We start from the raw sequence: 19860 nt of genomic DNA, 5'->3' as shown, positions 1-19860 counted from the left end.
CTCTAGAATTTATTTCCACTTTATTTCGTCGAAAATTCCTACTACTTTTTCAAAATCGTCAAGATAAAGTATGTCAGTTTTTGGAAAATTAAAAAAAATATATATCTTTCTTCTTGTTTCAGCTATCGGTTACGAAATCCTTAGAACAGAAGAACTTATTCATGCTATAGTGTCTATTTGGAAAATCACACTTGTCATTTTGAAGCCTTGGACTAATGTATTGGGTGTACGAAATAGTCCATAGATGAAAGAACTGCAAGACCTTAACATCAAAATCAACGACAGAAGCCAAAAACCCATCGATATCTTAATCGATGCCCATATATATAGCAGGAAAACTCTTCTGTGGTGAACAACATATTCTAAAATGTGGTTTAGTTTCCATGAAAACTAAACTAGGCTGGACTGTGATGGGTAAAGTTGCCACTCCACGAAGAAGCTAATTTTGTTCATCACCAACAAAATTTTGACCCACTTGGGTTTGTGTCACCTGTACTTTTACTGCCGAAAATGTTACTTTAGAGAACTTGGATGATACAGTTGAACCCGACTACATCACTTCCCGAAGACTTAAAAGAATCCTTTTTACGATGGTTGAATGATTTGAATTGTCAGTTTGTTTTTAATAACTTATATATAACTTTGTTTATAGTCAAGTTAGGTCCGACCTTATAAGCTCAAGTGTGTTATTACACTTTGAACCATCCAAATGTTAATCAAAAATTTATCCATGAAAATTGTAAAAAAAAAACGAAAAATGCAAGTTATTGATCGATTTCAATGAACGATTAAGTAACTTCAAAATTATTACTTGAATAAAAAATTAATTACACAAGTAAATCGACAAAAATAAAAGTCGTTTAGCTAAGTTCAGAATAAAGGCAACTTTCCTCTTTTATATAAAATTTGTGACTTTTTAGATATAAGTACAATAAAACAACGTATAGTTTCACTTAGAAACGAAAAGTTGTCTTTATTTAAAGATAATTGAAAACGGCGGTGATCAAAAACTAATTTTATCGGCAGATAAAAATAATATTAAAATTGAAGTACTATAAAAGTACTAAAAATATTTTGTTTTGTAAACAAAACAACGGTAATATCACAAATATTGCATAAAAATATTTTAAAAAATATGTCACAATTTTAAAACTTGAATGGATTAATAATTCCAAGCATTCAACTTACCACAGTAGAATCAGAGTTGAGGTAGCGATTAGTTGGTGAATATGCAACCCAAGGCCTAACTTTGCTTTCTATCCAATCATATTCCCTTTGAAGAACTGAAGACCTTGTGGAGTAAATTTTTGGTGGCAGTGTTACAACTGTCAGTCTCTTGTGACCAACATAAGGTACTATTCGGTCGTATGAATGCACGACATGAACCTGAAACCAAACAGAAAGAGGTACGAGGTTATTTGTAAATTAAACTAATAATGTACTTACTTTGCCAAGCCCTGGAAGAATCCTCACTTGTCTAGACAATGCAGGCTACCTCGGAAGAAAGTCCAAGAAGATGACATAAAAGAAAGAAAAAAAAATTATTATTACAATGTACACACATAAACAAAATACATGCGGGGGTGAAAGTTTACCCATTTTATGCAAATTTTTTAACAAAATATAACTCGTTTGGGGTCATAATTTAGGGCTATTTTCAGTTATGCAGGTGTTTAAAAGTTATGCAACTCAGCTGCATAATTTGAAATTTAACACCCTAGATTTTTTTGACTTCTTGCCAAAAAAGTTGCCAAACTACGAAACTAAAAGACAAAAATACTCTTCTACGTCGTCCACTCTTCCCTTCTATTGCCAGTGTCATAAAAGCACTACTCTTAATTGAGAAATTAAGAAATAGTATATTATACGACATCACCAGGGCAAATATTTTTCGATAAAAATGCCAAGGTTTAGAAATGATATCTTGTTTTTGTAGTAATCTAGTATTTTTCAAAGACATTGAAAAACACAAGTGTGATAAGTCGTTAAATTTAAAGGATATTGAACTTACAAATCTAAGCCAATTTGTTTTGCATACCGATGCCAAATTATGAGCATGGAAAAAGTGACCTATAAAAATATAAGTTTTCTAATAAAAACTGTTACATATATTATACATACATTTAGGCAGACATCCAACGAATAAAAAGTTCTAACATAAACAATCATCATTTTAGATTATTAATAATATTTTATTTTAGCATATGCGAAAAATTTCCTGAAATTTCCAAAATTATCATAACTTCAGTGTAGTTTTGTTCCAAACTTAGGAAATCGTAGTTGGATGAGTGCAAAATTTTACGCAATCGCGTAGTTTTAGAGTAAAAAAATGGATCTTTACATATCTGTATCAATTAACCTATATATTTTTACAAAAAAAACATTTCAAATCCTACTTAATTTTCAACTTTCAACTTTTGCAGTGGGATTCCATATTGAATTTAGATTTATTTGTATCCCAGAACGTTAAATTAAGAAGACGGAAGATGGTTATTAAAAATCCAGGTTATTTTATTAGGACACCCTATCTTTGCTGTGCTGACAAAGTGAATTACTCGTTCACATCGCAGTTCAGTTCCCATTTTACAACCTATTTTTAAACAGTCCGCCGACCAAAACGATGAATTTAACCCCACTCATGTCTCTTAGAAGATCAGTGGTGTCAATGTGCCCAGTTGGCTCAGTATGGTGAGGGTTATCTATGGGTATCATCTTATCGTAGCTTTGGCCACTGATGGCGTCATCTGTTTTTTTTTTCTACACTGATAGAGTTCATAAATAATAAATACATTTTGTAGTGTAATAAAAAACCCGGATTTTTGAGATAAGTTTTATGTTTTAATTCCAAACAAATTTTAATTTTAATTTGGCGAAGTACACGGCTAGTCATTGCTCCATATCCTTTTCCTTTAATTAATATTTAGAGACGTTCGTTAAATTTTTTGCTCTTTGTCTGATAGATGCTTTTATCGTATTTTTCGCTCATTTTAATCAAAATTTTAGATAATAAATGACGTAACAAAAGGAAAAACATACGATCCATTATTGCTAAGACAAGACTGATTTTGGCAAATAACATACTTTCTAAGAAAATAGAAAGTGGGTAGCCGGGGCTAGTATTTGATAAGATAAGACTAATTTTGGCACTTTTGACATTTTTGATTATTTTTCAACTATTTTTGAAAATAGTGCAAAAAAAATTACGATTAGGTCTTTTTTTTACTTTTGCACATCCTAGATTCTATTATTAGTTGTCACTCCCATTCAACAGAACATATATAATTAGCCCCCGAAGAATCTAGCAAAATCTAGAAGAATCTGGAAGAATCTGAACGGTTTTTACAGGACTCTGAGGCAATGTGGAGAAATTTGAAAGCAAATATTATTATTATTATTATTATTATTAAAATCTAGAGAATACTAGAAAGTCTGAGGGAACCTAACAGAATTTGAGAGATTTGTAAAGAAACTGAAGGAATTTGAAAGAATCTAAGTCAACTTGTGAGAATCTAAGAGAATTTTGAAGAATTTCGAAGAATTTAGAAAAATCAAATAGAATCGAAGAAAAAACTGGAGGAATCTGTAAGAATTTGGAAGAATCTTGAGGATTTTTGATGGTGTTTGATAAAATCTAAAAAAATTTGATTGGAAACAAACATACGGAATAATCAGAAAGACTAAAAAAAATTGAAAAAGTCTGAAAGAGAGAAACAGAAAGAAAATGAAAGAATTTGAAAGCATTTGTGAGAATATGGAGGAATTTGAGGGAATCTGAGAGAAATTGCTAGATCGGCAATCTAGAAAAATCTGGAAGAATTTGGAAAAGTCTGCAGCGATCTGAAAGTATCTGCACGGTTTTAAAACCACCTGAATACAATTAAAAAATTGATGAAACAATCCGAACGCGTCCGGAATAATCCGAAAGAATCCAAAAGAATCCGAAAAAATTAGAGGGGATAAGAAATAATCTAGACGAATCTAAGCAAACCTGGCAGAATCTGAAAGAATTTGAGAGAATCCAGAAAAATGTAGAAAAAACTAGAAGAATCTGAAACAGTCTGCAGGGATATGAAAGTATCCACAGCGATCTTGAAGAATTCTGAGAAAATCTGAAGGAATCTTTAGGGATATTGAGAGAATCTGAAAGAATAGAATAAATTTGTAGCAACGTGTGTTTTTTGTTGAAACTTTCGCATTAATTTTTCAACATATTGAAACTAAAATTTATGGAAAACTTGATTAACAGGAATTAAGACAATTTTTTTCCGAAATTCTTATTAATATTGAAATTAATCAAATACGAAGTAGAATAAACAAGAATTATGTACGAAGATACTCCAACACTGTTATTATAACTCACCATTAGGATATCAAAAGCTAACAATCTATTAAAATCATTATTCAAGGACTATAGATTGATCCTGTACGAATTGATTTTGCGCTAAATATGACAATATTTCATTATTTTTTATCTCAAAATTTGTCAGTTAAATAGTTTTAATACAAACTTAAGAAATTTCGGACAACGAAACTGTTAGTCTTTATTTTTTTTTCAAATTTTTGATTTGCATTTTCAACAAAATCCCTCATTGCATGGCTTTTGCTGGACCATTTTATTCTTTGTTTTTTTCTTATTTCTTCTTTAGCTTTTATGGTATGGATTTTCAGACGATAAACTATCATTCTTGCACTAAATTTTGTTTTGCTGTTGCAGCATGTTGGAAATTGTATTGAATGATAAATCGAATTTTTCCTAAAATTATTATTCTTTAAATAATCTCTCAAATTATAAAATATTTGCTCTACTAAAATTGCTATTTGGAACGCAAAGCACCAGTTTTATATTCTTTGAATGCTACAAATTTTGCATAATTTTCATTACAATTGTTCTTAGAGACCAAAGGAACAATACATTTTTTGCAAAAATTTTGATTTTTATCAAGCTTTTAACAACGTAACCTGTGCAACTGTACAAAGCATTTTTTTCTCTCAAAGAAAGTTCTTTTTTCTGCAAATTCCAATTTCTAGGTAAAGCTAAATTTTCTTTTTCTTAAGGAACATCGTTTTCTTTTCTGTTATTGTTTTTAATAAAACCAAAAAACCAACTAAAGGTGTTGTTTTGTCGGTTTCGTAACTTGAGTTATTTGAAACGTCCAAATATTGAGAAACTGATAAAAGTTTTAAGTCATATTTAAATTGATTGGCCGTATTTGGGAAAATATATTTTCTAAACAATCTTGAGAAAATCTCGATGTTGATAAATGGGTTTTTTTTTGTCGTTCAAAAACAAGTTTTTCAGGTCTAAAATTGATATTGTAGTCAGTATATCACCTGTTTGAATAGGCTTCCAAACTGTTTTTCCAAATTTGTCAGGGGCGACTTTTAAGTTTAAAAATAACTTGAGGAATCCTTGAAGGAATTTTATATTTTCTTTATAGACAGCCATATTAAACTTGTTCAAGGCCAAAATAGTTGATCTAGAACTAATCAACTGGAACCACCTATGTACAACATCAATAAAAACAACTGTCGTTAGAGAAGATTTGTCTTCTCTCTCCTCTTCCGCATCAAATTTTATTCCACAACTAACATTTCGATTCAAAACGTTTAGAGAATTTGACACCTTCATTTTGTTAAAATTGTTAGACTGTAAAAGATCCACATTTAATTTAGACGCAAATTGCAGCTCAAATTTGCCTTCTTCTTCACAAAAATCTTTAATGTCTTGCACGTCAACCAAATCAGAAGTTAAGGCCGTTTTTCACCATCAATAATCATTGCCAGAATTGTGGCAGTAAATTTGTAGATAAAATTGTGGGTCGTGTAATACATGAATTGTCGTTATGGCCCATTTTGTGTTAGTAAAAGTAGAACGTGTTCTAATTTTACGAACAGAATTTCGCAACACAAAAGCTATCAGAACTTTATTTGTGTATTTGCGTATGCACTCAAAATTGGCATTTCCATTGAAGAAAAAAGCGTTTATGAAATGGACAGAAGTAAAGGTGCTGGGAGAACTCGATTTACGCGACTTGAGATGAATTCCGGGAAGGATTTCCCAACAACATCGATGACAAAGTTCCAGGAAACCTCCTCTCTACAAAAAAAAGAAGAAACGTGGTAGGTTGAAAGATAAGAAAACTTCAGAAAATATTGGAAAGCAAATGGAATTGCCGAGCAATATTGCGAAAAAATTTAGCACTGTTCTGGTGGTTTTTGGATAATTATTTGATGACCGACTGTTGGAGAAAATCGTTTTCACAAACGACATCTGGTTTTAGTTGAGCGGCTATATTAATTCTTAAAATATGAGAATTTGAGACAGCCAAAATCCACATGTTTCTGTTGAGAACCCTCTTCATCCTCAGAAATTAGTATTTGGATTCCAAGGAGTCAATGACAAATAGTAGGGCTTATATTCTTTGAAGGTAATCATGACAAAATTATCATGTGATTAAATGGCTTATTCAGTGTAATCCTCTTCACGACATCACGACAAGACGGGGCTACAGCGCATTCGGCCACAGTAGTAATAGCAATACAGAGAATATCTGTCCCCGGACATCTTGTGATCTTACAACTGTTTCCTGCACACTTTGTGTGGTCCTACTTAAACACTATTTTCAGCACTTATTTTCTTAAAAATCGTCATTTGTCATTTATTGACATTTAGCAGTGTGGTTTCGTCACCGACATGCTAAATCCTTTCCTAGGATGACTTGATTACAAATTTTAAAGGGTTTTAAAACTTTTAAACGTGCAACAAGAGAAACACAAGGAGTATTCCAGACGAAATAATGAATCAAAATCACCGTCTGTCGAATTTTGAAGAAATTGTTTCATCCTACCATATCCGCCATATATATGTAAACTTTCTAAAAGAACAATAAAATGATCGGCTAGAATGGATTATTTTATTAGTAACTTCATTAGGTCTATCGAAAAAAGGTATAATCAGCTATAAAGCATTAAAAGTGTTAACAGAAGCATATGGAAAAAAAATCAGTACTATAACGAAAGACTCCATTCTGTGAAATATGTTAAAAATATGTAAAAAGCAACTTATAATTCCATTATAAATCGAGATAAAGCAGCATATTAGATGACTATAATGAAATAGGTTGTAAACTGTCTTACACTTCTTTTCAAGTCTTGTTTTTAATTTATTTCGTATACATATAGCCTTCTTAAAAATATGCAATAACAAGCAGTGTTTGATAGCATCGAACTGCATGGATAAACTTCAATAAACGTATATGTTCGCTAATCGTTTACTCATAAAATCCAGGAGTTATTACTGATCATAAATTTATCAAAATGACGAATGCACGGTTTATATTTACAGTTAAGTGACAGCTAAAAATAATTCAGACCTTTATTTATACGCAGAGTTAACTGTGAGTTAAAAATTTTTAAAATTAACAGTGGACCACAAAATAATTTTGACTTCAGTTTGTTCTTTATATTACTACATTCTTCTAAAACATCACTCTCAAATTGTTTCGGTGTCTAGCTTCTTTTTGTAAGAAATATTTCACTAATTTCAAGAATTTTTTCGTACTACTGAGTACATATTTAAAATTTACACTTTATTATGATAAGAGAGAAAAATAAAAAAACTTTTTTTTCATTAGTGTTAGCAAAAATTCTACAGTGTGCTATGTTTGGTGTGTAATCAAACCTTAACTGTGGTAGACATGTATCATCTTCTGCCATTCTTCACTACAACATCTCTAATAACGTTTTTCTGACCTCTTCGATTGTATATTTTTTGCAACTAATGTCTATTTTCTACCAACATTAACAAGGAAGCTTACCTTAGCTTATTCTTAAAAACAAATTGGCACACCACGCTTATTTTGTAGAGAAACTTAGTAACGGTATACTTTATGGTAGATAAAAAAAAAGTATCCGCCAAAGTAGATTTCAATTAAAGAAAATGGTGCCAAATAACTGTACAATATGACAACCTGAGTGTAGTATCGAGAAATCGGAAAACTTAAACATAGATTTGAATACTGGATACTTGAAAAAACACAACACATCTGTAATAACACATTACAAAATACGTAAATGTTTCTTCAGAGATCAATTGTTTACGAACAGCAGTTAAATTTACAATACCATGAAATTTTGTATTTGCATGTTATGTAGACCATATTTCTTATACACTTGTTTTTATGTCCACCTTCTAACTAAATAAGTTTCAAACGTACACAAATAACAAAAAAATATATGTTTACTTGTTCATAAATTTTATTATTTAAAACTGACAGCTATACATTTCTAAAAAATCTGTTATATAACATGCGCTATAATTAACATACCAAAATCTTAAACATAAACATAAATTTAGTACTCATAAAAATAAAACATGGTTGATCAATCGCTATAATTAGTTTTAGAAAAATACTGCAGGAATTGCATAGACAACAAACATGTTAATTAGACTGCGTAACACGTTGCGATTAATCAACTTTAGAAGATCTTATAAGCACTGAATACCTACATATCGTCCAAAACTACTTTATATTAGATATGCAGGTGTTACTAGTTACACTGAATTTTTTTTGTGTACATTTTACTGGCTGCAGAAGTTAGTAAAAACGTAATATATATTTTTTTAAATAGGTTTACCCTGCGCTGGTTTAGACACGGTAAGAATAATGACGATATGAAGTACCACCAGGAAGTCTTCCCGAAGTAGTAGAACTGTAGCTAGAGTGGTATCCTCCAGGCCCGTCACCACTGCTACGTGACGAACGCTCAGTGCTATACGAATAAGAACCTGGTCCAGAAGACGAACTTCGATTTACCGACTCTGATGTCGAATATGAATGACTTGCCGGACGAGAGTAAGGATCGCCAGAACGACTTGATGCTACGTTGGAAGAATACGAATAGGCATAGACCTCTTCAGCAGATCTGCGACTACGATCTGGCGAATCGCGCACCAGGTAGTGTCGTGGACTCTGAGGACAATAATAGCCACTCGTCAATAATCTTCAGGAGGCCCAGTTTACAAGGAACGATTACAACAGAAAACCTCGAGTCATATCAATTACTAGTAGAAGTGCACAAATCTTCAGCTTAATTTTATAAGTTTTTAATATAATAAGTTAGAATAATTTTTTGTATTTTTCGTTTGTTCATGACATCATTAACTTTTTGATAATTAATAATTTTTGCAAAGTGATAAAAATTATTGTCAGAATGAACGGAATTATGAATATCTGAAGAACCATTTAAAAAAGTATTTTTTAGATTTTTCTTACTTTGACGAATACAAGTGAAGTGAAGTTAAGCTTAAAAACTTAACAGCAGAGACTTTGTACAGATCAATTCCACACTGTATCTAACCTAACACAACACTTCTAATTTTGTTAGAAATAAAACTCTGTGTATGTATTGTATATTACGCAAACTTTTCGTGTTAAAAATTCTCATGATGCTACAATGACGTAACAGGTATTCAAAAATAGCTTAGTAACCTGTGGACAATTAGATGCTAAAAAATATATTAGAGTATTTACTGCTGCTCACTATTGGTCAAAAGCACCTCCTACTAAAAAAGCAACAGCCAATCTTGCACATGCAACTAAAATTATACAACTAGTCGTCTATTTTAAACACAGACGTAGACAGATCCAAATTATCAGGGAAAATCAAAAGAGCGTAATAATCTTTGAGATAACAAACAAAAATATCGATTAAACAACGAAAGCAAAACAAAATGCAATAACTGTTTGATTCTAAAATTATACCTTCGCCCAGTGTCGTCAAATTCTGTTTATTTTTGAAGCGGACGTAAGTATTGTTTGCTAGATTTTCTTTCCTATTTTTAACCTTCATGATATTTTTTTTCAAAATTTAAATTATAGTTATTTATTTACCGAGGGAGTTACAAAGGTAATAATGCCCGAGAGTTTGTAGTAGTCATTACGACTCTTTTGTTTTAGTTTCACGATTTCGCTAAAATTTTTGCTTTTTGTAATTTGAAAAATATGGTCCTAACTCATTGCGGTGAAAATATTCAATTTTGGAAGCTAAACCACTGATTAATTTTTCACATTTCGAACACATTCCGAAGAAGGCTGAATACCCAAGATCAGTTAACTTCATTGTCGATTTTGAATGATGAAATTGTGGAGAAATTCCGTTTTCATGTCACTGTTGTTTCATGTGGTTAATTATATTGTTAAATATTGGAAGAGTATTAGCAACAATAAAGTTATGTAAAAATTAAAGACTATTATGATTTATAACACCCTGTCATAACGCCCTGGTTGTTATGAGGTTGTTTATATACCGTATCATAGATATTATAAGCTAATAATGACTGAGTGAAATATAATACTAATTAACGTATTAAAAGGGGTAAATTAGGCTTAACATTCGAGCATGTGTTTACCACTTTGATAATTTCAACACTAAAAGTAGACGTTTTTGTAATTAGGAAAAAAAACTTCGTCACTAAGGCAACATTCACTTTTAATTATAGGATTTAAAAGTCAAAAAGCTAGGATTAAAAACCAATAATATATTATCCGTTCACGATCTTTATATAGTAGGGTTGGCCATGAAAATCTAGTGAGTTTGTTGGTATTCGATGCAGAAGAATAAAAATTCCCTGAACTTTCTTCGTTAGGTTATGTTTTATTAAATTAAAGGTCAAAAAATCTGCCAGAAATATAAGCATTGTTGCCGATACTTTACGTTACTACACGCCTTCTCCAGGTCCATGGAGAATTACAAAAAAAATTAAAATGCTTAAAATTTGGTGCAAAGTAACAAGGTGAATGATCTAATTAAAATTGTACTTATTTTGTTGTACGTCAGGTAGTTTTTCACATACTACCTTAGTAAATTTGGAACGAAAGATGCGTAAAAATATCACCCCCCGACAAGCTACAATTCACTCCATTTCCATTATTTCATTATGAAAATTTGTATCATCACCGTCATTTTCAAATGCAAATTCTGAATCAGATTCACCTAACGAAATAATGAAAGGAGGTATAGATTCGTACGAAAGATTTCCTATATTTTTTCCCAATCTGCCAAAATAAGTTTTTCACAATGTTTACAAAAATTTTGCCACATGCTTGGAGTACATTTAGAAAGCGTCTCAAGCCATAAATTCTCCACCCTATTTTTTAATGAAGGTTGAGAATTTATATGCTTGTTGTAATAGTTCTTACAAAATCCCCACGCCATTTCAATTGGATTATATTGAGAACGGTACGAAGGTAATCTAAGAACTTCATGGCCACTTTCTCTTAGTGTCTCGTCTACCAAATATCTTTTTTTTCTATTGTTTCTGAAGGATTTAATTAAATCCCACAACTGTTTTTTCAAAATTTTTTTGTCAAATTCAACACTATGTTTAAAGAGTCATTTCTGCATTTCACATTTTTTACTAAAAAAAGTGGGTGGTTTATCCAACTGAACCGAATGATACCACCACACATTTTTGGTTCAACTTTGCCAAAGCAGGAATGAGCTGATTAACCACCCAATTTTGAAAAATTGTCCAGTCCATTGTTTTATGATAGTCTCTATCGTTATTTTTTGAATTTAAAAAATTGTTACAACCATCCAAGAACCCCGTTGAACAACCCGGTAAACCTTGATCCTTCACTTTTAATTTTGGTGGGATTGCTTTTTAGACCATTTTGATAGATCCATGGTTCATCCAAATACACGAAAGTCGAATTTTCACAAGAATTTAAAAACTGTAAATATGTTCTCAAAAAAGTAGGGGAAAAGTGCCTAAAATGATCCCCTCAGGTCAAATGATTCCCATCAATTGTAAGAAAATTTGTGGCTCCATCTACCAAACATAACTGTCATTTGATTAAGCGCTCTGTAATTAGTACCTTCTGAAAGTTTGATGGCGTTCTGTGTATTCTGCACAGTTTTGTGCCAAAATATGTAAAATAAGCACCTCTGATCTAAGGTAAGATATATTTTAAAAGCCCATTACTTCCATTTGAAAGGTCTTATAGCGGTGGTAGTTGTTTTGACAGAATTAGATACATTTCAGTCGTAGGTTAGTTATGATCTTTTTACCGCATGTAAAAATTGAAGGTTAGTTTACAATTTTTGAATGCGGATATGCTACTTAAGGCGAAATGATCCCTTTTTCTTGAGGCAAAATGATCCCGGATCATTAGGCGGGGCTAGTACCTGCTAAGATAAGACTGATTTTTGCAAATCATATACCCTCTAAGAAAAGAGAGGGTGGGTGGGCGGGGCTAGTAGTTGGTAAGATAAGACTGATTTTTGCAGATAACATATCCTCTAACCCCGCCCACCTACTCTTTATTTTCTTTGAGGGAATACCATTTGAAAATATCAGTTTTATCTTAGCAAGTACTAACCCCACCCACCCGCCCGTTATTTTCTTAGAATGTATGTTATTTGCCAATATCAGCCTTATCTTGCCAAGCACTAGCTCGGCCCATCCGCCCTTTATCTTGTTAGAGGGCTAGTACCTAATAAGATAAGACTGATTTTCGCAAATGACATATCCTCCAAGAAAAGAGAGGGTGGGTGGGCGGGGCTACTACCTGCTAAGATAAGACTGATTTTTGCAGATGGCATATCCTCTAACCCCACCCACTCACCCTTTAGTTTCTTCGAGGGAATACCATTTGCCAATACCAGTTTTATCTTAGCAGTTACTAGCCCCACCCACCTACTACCTGCTAAAATAAAACTGATTTTCGCAAATGAAATACCCTCTAAGAGAGGAGAGGGAGGGTTGGTGGAGCTAGTACCTCTTAAGACGGGGAAATTTAAATAATTTAAAAGAATTTTAGGGATTTTCGTGTTCTATTTTTGGGAAATTCTCAGTCTTAAGAGGTACTAATCCCAGTCACCCGCCGTCACTTTTCTTAAAGGGTATCTCATTTGCCAAAATCAGTTTTATATTAGCGAGTATTAGCCCCACCCACCCACCCTCTCTTTTCTTAGAGGGTATATCATTTGCCAAATTCAGTTTTATCTTAGCAAGTAGTAGGGCCGCCCACCCGCCCTCTCTTTTCTTGGAGGGTATCCCATTTGGCAAAATTAGTCTTATCTTAGCACGTACTGATGACTAAAGTATTGTCTCAAACTCTTCCAGAAATTATACACCCCGCATTTTCGGTGCTTTTCAAACTTTTTTTGTTTATTGTTTTTTTAAGAATTTATTTTTTTGTTAATTATTGAAATAAAATATTTATCAGTTATGTCATGATTTGATTTTTCTTGTTGATGCTGTCCCCTTATGGTCAAAATTCAAAGGGATCATTATGCCCATGCCGAGGGATCATTTTACCTATGGGGATCCTAAAATGATCCTTTTGTAAGGTCCTAGAAAAACGTTAATAGCTTTTTTTATAATTATCGAATCACCAATTGGCTTATACTGTTACCTAGATAAATCAATGTTCTTACAAATAATGCTACAGTTTTACATGAATAATAATAATTTGTATTTTTTAAAGAATTTCTCCCTTAGGGGGATCATTTTAGGCACCTTTCCCCTAATTTTGGCTGCAACGACACGTTTTTGTTCACATAGAATTTTGCGACCATTTACTTCCCTGTGTTTATAACCCATTGACTTAAGAATTTTGTATAATGTGGTTCGCCCCCCTTTAAATTCCAACTGTTCCCTAGAATAATGTCAAAAGAGTATCTACAGTGAAATATTCGTTTTTTTCATTAAGTTGCCAAATTTGTCGTTGCAGGTCTTTCCGAAACATATAATTTGTAAAAAAATCCGTTGGTTTTCGCTTGCCAGATAGTGATGTTTTTAAATTTTGGTCCCCTGTTGATAGAATTTTCGCCACAATTAATGTTCCTACCTATGAGAAAAAAAAAAATAAAACCTGTTTTGCAGCGTATTTTTACATTACAGAAAATATGTTCGAGACCCTCATAGTTACTTCTTCGAAAGAAAGATCGGGCCTGTCTTTTCGAAACTGTAAAAACATCTTTTTATTGAAATTTTTTGTTGCAGTAAAACTATTTTAGGCATTTTCTTTTTAAATAATGTCGCAATGATCTGTGAATCTGTCACAATGATAAATTATCTATGCTAACAAAATTAAAACATTTGTGTGCTTGATTAAAAAATTGCATCTAATAATTCTGATCTAATAAATGAAGTAGAAAAGTGGCAATCCAGCTCAAAGCAAATGTCAATCAGACTACTACTGACAGACAAAAAACAAAATCATCAAATCAGTTTATCCAACTTAAAAAAAATGCCTACTTTGCGAAAAATCGCTAGTGTTCACAATATTTTTTTTTAGTATCCAGAAAATAGAAAATATTTAAAAAAAGTTTGATTACTTTATTTTATTAAGACGTGTGCTTTTGGGACTTTCAGACCTGAGGCAACACGGCTAACACCCTTTTTTTGTTATTTTTGGTCGCAAGATGATGAAGAAGTCCACCTAGCATTCATAGAGATTGAATATTTATTTAAAACATTTCCATGGAATTTCATTCATTTACTTGGCTAGAAAAAACAAACAAAATTTTCTTGGCTAGGCAGTCAATTTTGTCCTTTCCCAGCTCTCTTGAAGTAAGAAAATCTTATTTAACTTGGTGTCAAATAAAAAGGATGTTTTGTCTCATTTTTAAAGATTTGGATAATTTCTAAACTGTGCCTAAAGATGTCTTCACAACCACATTTTATTATTGTCTATTAATAGGCAGTCTACCATATTTAAATCAAAATATTCGAAGTGTTTATTTTTTTATTCTAAAATATTTAATATTTACGCTCAGTAAGAGCTAATGTTCTGTAAGCAAAAAATATTCCAAGCAGATCCCTGAGCTGAAATCTTTGACTAAAGTGTTATAGACATAATCAGTTAATCACAGATACTAAGCCGGTTAACTGTCATAAAATGCTATACTTAGATTTTTTTTTAATATTAAAACATACTTAAGCAGGTCTTTAATTGCTAAATTTCAGTAAAGTCCACATATTCTCGCAGGAATATTTCCAAGAATTCATGGACCCATTGTGTGATCTATTTAGAACCTATCATCAGGTTTATTGAAATCGCAGTAGTAATTTAGAGACATCCACACCACTTTTGGAGCGCACAATTTCTGGAAAATAAATATTTCAGAAACACTTGGCGCTGAAGCCACTTGGTGGGTGTTAACTGTTGCAATTTCGTTGCGAAACTAGAACATGAAACTGAGCTGAGCTCCGCATGCAATCTGGGTCATTTAAATAGCAAATTATTTATTTTGAGAACAACGCATAAACGATGCGTCTGGGCTCATTTTTATCACATCAGCGACATATTCCCCAGAAACAATTTTAAACTCAGGAAATTTAAACACATTGATGAAAATATAGTAAAATTGCGAAGATATACACTATGCGTTCTAGCAGTATGGTTAGCAGCATCGAGACAACTAAAGATAGAGAGCGAACACAGATTGTCTGCTTGAATTTATGATTTACCCATATAATTTTTAATTGCTTTTAAAATATTTGCAGTTGCAACAGGACCTGATAGAAAATAGCATTTTAACTTTTAATTTTTTTCATCTGTGAACTGGCAACAAATCTAATGATAGAAATTTGAAATTTGGAGAGGATGTTCATCTTTAAATAAAAATAAAATAACAGTTGGAAATATTTAAAACACTGACACTAGACAGAGAAAAATTTTCAAGAAATAACCAAAGAATAGAGATTATGCAATTCTAAGATATTTTAAACATAAACTTAAACAATTGTTAGTACAGGAAATATACTACATTTCATGTTGGAGAAGTATATTTATATTTTTAGTAATAGTTTGTACTATTTTTTTTTCTGTGACTTCCTCTAGATATTTATGTCATGTAACGTAAAGGAAATAAAACTTAAATAAATTCTTCCAAAAGTTGCTATCTTCTAGTTTTTTATTAGTCTTTTTTTGATGTCATTTATTTTTTCACTTTAATTATTACTCTTTTTTCCTTAACTCATTCATTGCGTAAATAAGAATTTTTCGTTGATTTAATATATATGAACTAAATAATCTGAATTAATGTAAAAAAAATCCGCACAGACGGAATACAAACAGACAGACAGACAGGCGGACACTGGAGACCTATTTCTTCGTAATCTATAATTCATGAAAGCTCGAGAAAACGTAAAAATAAATAATATATAATATGCTAGTTGTATTTCTAGAACAGATCTCGGTTTGTTTGTCCGTAAGCGTATATTATGACATGTTATATTTGCTAAGAATAAAAATAAACCAAAATCATAGCTACGTCATTGACCATCTAATTCTACCTTAGAACTAATAAAATCTGAAGAATGTTTAAGTTATCTTAGAAATATTTTGTAGAAGTATTTTACGGCAGTTTTTCATCACTGTTTTTTTTAATTTGTTGATAATACTAATTAATGCATACACTTGCATTATTAATAATCATTTTATGCCGTGTAGATAGAGATGTTCAACAAGTTTCGCGTTTACTTTGCTAAACTAATGCGTAGTAGTACTTGACAAGATAAGACTGTTTTATAAGACATCTTTTCCATGAAAATAAGAGTGGGTGGGCGGGGCTAGCATTTTATAAGAATATGACTGATTTTGACACTTTTCACATTTTGAAATTGAGCCAAACATTTTCTTGTAGATTTCGACATCCAGAATTCATTTTCGGCTTCGTTATTCGAAAAGACTTTTTTTTCCTTTTTTAACAGCCTAGATTCTATTATTTTCCACTCCCACTCCACAGAAGAACACAATTAGCCCCGCCCACCCACCCTGCCTCCATCTGAGTGATTAATTTTATCCGGTCTGAATGAAATGAATGATCTTATACTAAGCAAAAATACAATTAGTCCTTAGAATGAGAAGACTGGTGGTGGGCGGGGTTAGTATTTACTAAGATAAACTGCTTTTGGCAAATAACATACCTTCCAAGGAAACAGAGGGCGGGTGGGCGGGGCTAATCCTTGATAAGATAAGACTGTCTTTGGCAGATGACATATCTTCCAAGAAATTAAGGGCGGGTGGGCGGGGCTAGCATTTTATGAGATATGACTAATTTTGACACTTTTGACATTTTCGACCATTTTTCAAACATTTCCGAAATTGAACTACACATTTTCTTGTAGATTTCAACATCCAGAATTCGGCTTCGAAAATTCCCAACGTTTTTCCAGTATCGCAATTGTATTTTGTGGGAAATAGTTTAACAAAAAAATTACGTATAGAGTTTTTTTTCCTTTTTTACAGCCTAGATTCTATTACTTTCCACTCTCACTCCACAGAAAAACAAAATTAGGCCCGCCCACCCACCCTGCCTCCATCTGAGTGATTAATTTTATCCGGTCTGAATGAAATGAATGATCTTCAAAGCTTCTTTCTACTGAATATTTAAATATTAGATGTCATGAACTAATTGAGGACATGGGGGTTTAGCGGGAAATTTACAAAGTGGGGCCCTTTCCTTTCTTGGAAGGTATGTTATTTGCCAAAATCAGTTTTTCTTAGCACGTACTGACGACTAACTTTTAGAAAAAGTGATCAAAATTTGGAAACATTTCGAGCTTATTTTGCACAAGGCAGGAATTTTGAACATCTTCTCAAGTGTTTAGTTATGCTTTAATGGATTTTTCCTTTGTTGATTTTGTTTTTGTTTATAATTTATACTGTTTAAATGATTTTTTTTTGGTTTATTTATTAATGGAAAAAACAGCTTATTTTAAGAACAATGCACAACCGTTAACGACTACTCGTTGTTATGGTTATTATCCTAAAAAAAAGGTGGATTTCAGTCACCATCGTTACTAAGAAATCAGAAAGTAAGCCGCATTAGGAACGTGCAGTGTTGCCAATTTTACTTTTATAATTTTTTTTTTTTATTATTGACGTATTGAAGAGTTAATCCGCCATTTTCCAGACACCCGATGTTTAAACTAACGGGAAAATTCGTCTCAATTTCTCAGTATATGTTTAACTTCGACTGTTTATGTTTATACTTCGACCGAATTCGATTTTTAGTACGTTCAGATTACAAGCATTGGCGGTTAAAAGAAAATGAAATTTGGTTTATTTTGTGTCCTCAATGCAGAGGAAGGGACACAAAACACTCTTAAAATATCCTCAGGATTTCACAGTTTTCGGTTTTTGTAATTTCAAAGTTAAATTATAAAATGTTGTTATACAATGCTGATTTTTTTTTAGAAAAATCTTGACTCTAAAGGTAAAAAGTCAACACGGATTCATGAATCACACATGCACGAGTATGCAATCCTATAAAATTATTTTATTATAAGGTGCTTTATAATTTTTTGATGTTGAAGAGGTTTTTTATTTTGTTGTAAAAATATCAAAGTCAGCAGTTTCTATATGGATCCGCTGGAATCATAGTCAAAATCTTTAGAAATCCACAACTTTTTAAAAAATACCCCTAAAAATGGGGTGAAACTTTTCGATTTCCAGATTTTTTGATTTTTCAAGTTTTGTATCTTCCAATTTATGGATTTCTCAACTTTTCGACTTTTCGATGTCTCGATTTTTCGACTATTTATCGATTTTTAATTTCCGGTTTTTTCGATTTTTCTCGTTATGGATTTTTTAATTTTTTGATTTCTCACCTTTTCGACTTAACGATTTCTCAATCATTCAGACGTCCAGATTTTCCGATATCTCGATTCTACGGTTTTTCGATTCTTTCATTTCCCAATTTTTCCTTATACAAATTTTCGTTTTTTTCAATTTTTGCATTTTTAAATTTTTTGATTTTTCGATTTCCCCGTTTTTCGACTTTTCAAATTTTGGATTTTTCAATTTTTCAATTTCACAACTTTTAGAGTTTTCGATATCCCTATCTTTCGATTAACCTATTTTTTGGATTTATTCAAATGTTCAATTTCTCCAATTCCCAATTTTTCAATTCTTCAATTTTTGCTTTCTCGGTTTTGTCAATTTTTCGATTTCTCGATTTTTAGATTTCCCGATTTCTCGCTATTCAGTTTTTCGATTTTTCGATTTCCAACTTTTTTGGTTTATTCAAATTTTTCGTTTTTTTCAACTTTCAGAGTTTAGACTTTTTCGATTGTCAATTTTTCAATGTTATCATTTTTCAACTTCTCAATAATTTAGTTTCTCGGTTTTTCGATTTTTCAGGTTTTTGAATTTGTCAATGTTTGGATTTCTCAACTTTTCATCTTTACGATTTCCCGATATTTCGGTTTTTCGACTTTTCCATATTTTGGTCTCAGGATTTTTTGATTGGATTTCAAAATTTTTGACTTTTTCGGTTTTTCAAATTTTGGGTTTTTCATTTTTTTCGATTCGTCGACTTTTCGATTTCTCGATTTTTCGACTTATTGCTTTTTGAATTTCCCCATTTCTGAGTTTTTTCATTTTTTAGATTTTTCAGTTTCTCGAATTTTCGATTTCTTGAAATTTCGACTCTTCGATATTTTGAGTTTTCGTTTTTCAGTTTTTCGGTTTTTCGATTTCTAGATTTTTCGATATTTCGATTTTTCAATTTTCCGACTTTCCAATTTTTCAGTTTAAAACTATCATCTTTTTCAAAATTGTAAAATCCAAAAATCGAAAAGTCGAAAAATTGGTTTTTCGTTTTTTTTTTAGATGCAATTTATTTTTTCAATTTTCAATTTTTAAATTATAATTTTTTCAAAATTGTGAATTTGAAAAGTCGAAAAATCGTTAAATCTAAAATATTGAAAAATAAAGGACGCAGTTTAAAAAGCCAAAAAATCGAAAATCGAAAAGTCCAAAAGTTTGTAAATCAGGAAGTCAAAGAGTGGAAAGGTTGAAAAATTGAAAAATCGAACAGTCTAAAAAAACGTCAATATTT

At 31.6% G+C, this 19860-nt stretch overlaps 1 protein-coding gene across 5 annotated transcripts in view; it reads right to left on the bottom strand.

The window, feature by feature from the left end:
- The window catches only part of LOC135136700 (uncharacterized protein CG45076-like), a 56362-nt gene that overhangs the window by 33529 nt on the left and 2973 nt on the right, over nucleotides 1–19860 (bottom strand). For all 5 annotated transcript variants that reach the window (XM_064066107.1, XM_064066108.1, XM_064066109.1 and 2 more), the window contains exons 2-3: nucleotides 1447–1491; nucleotides 1189–1386 (exon numbers count right to left, since the gene is read on the bottom strand). In XM_064066107.1, the coding sequence (XP_063922177.1) occupies nucleotides 1189–1386; nucleotides 1447–1491 (243 nt within the window). The remainder of the gene's footprint in view (nucleotides 1–1188; nucleotides 1387–1446; nucleotides 1492–19860) is intronic.

The sequence above is a fragment of the Zophobas morio genome, unplaced genomic scaffold, assembly GCF_036711695.1.
Source record: "Zophobas morio isolate AGI-343-1 ecotype UQ-CSIRO unplaced genomic scaffold, CSIRO_AGI_Zmor_V1 ptg000026l, whole genome shotgun sequence".
NCBI lineage: Eukaryota > Metazoa > Arthropoda > Insecta > Coleoptera > Tenebrionidae > Zophobas > Zophobas morio.
The sequence above is the reverse complement of the archived record's forward strand: the minus strand, read 5'-3'. Positions and strand labels throughout refer to the sequence as shown.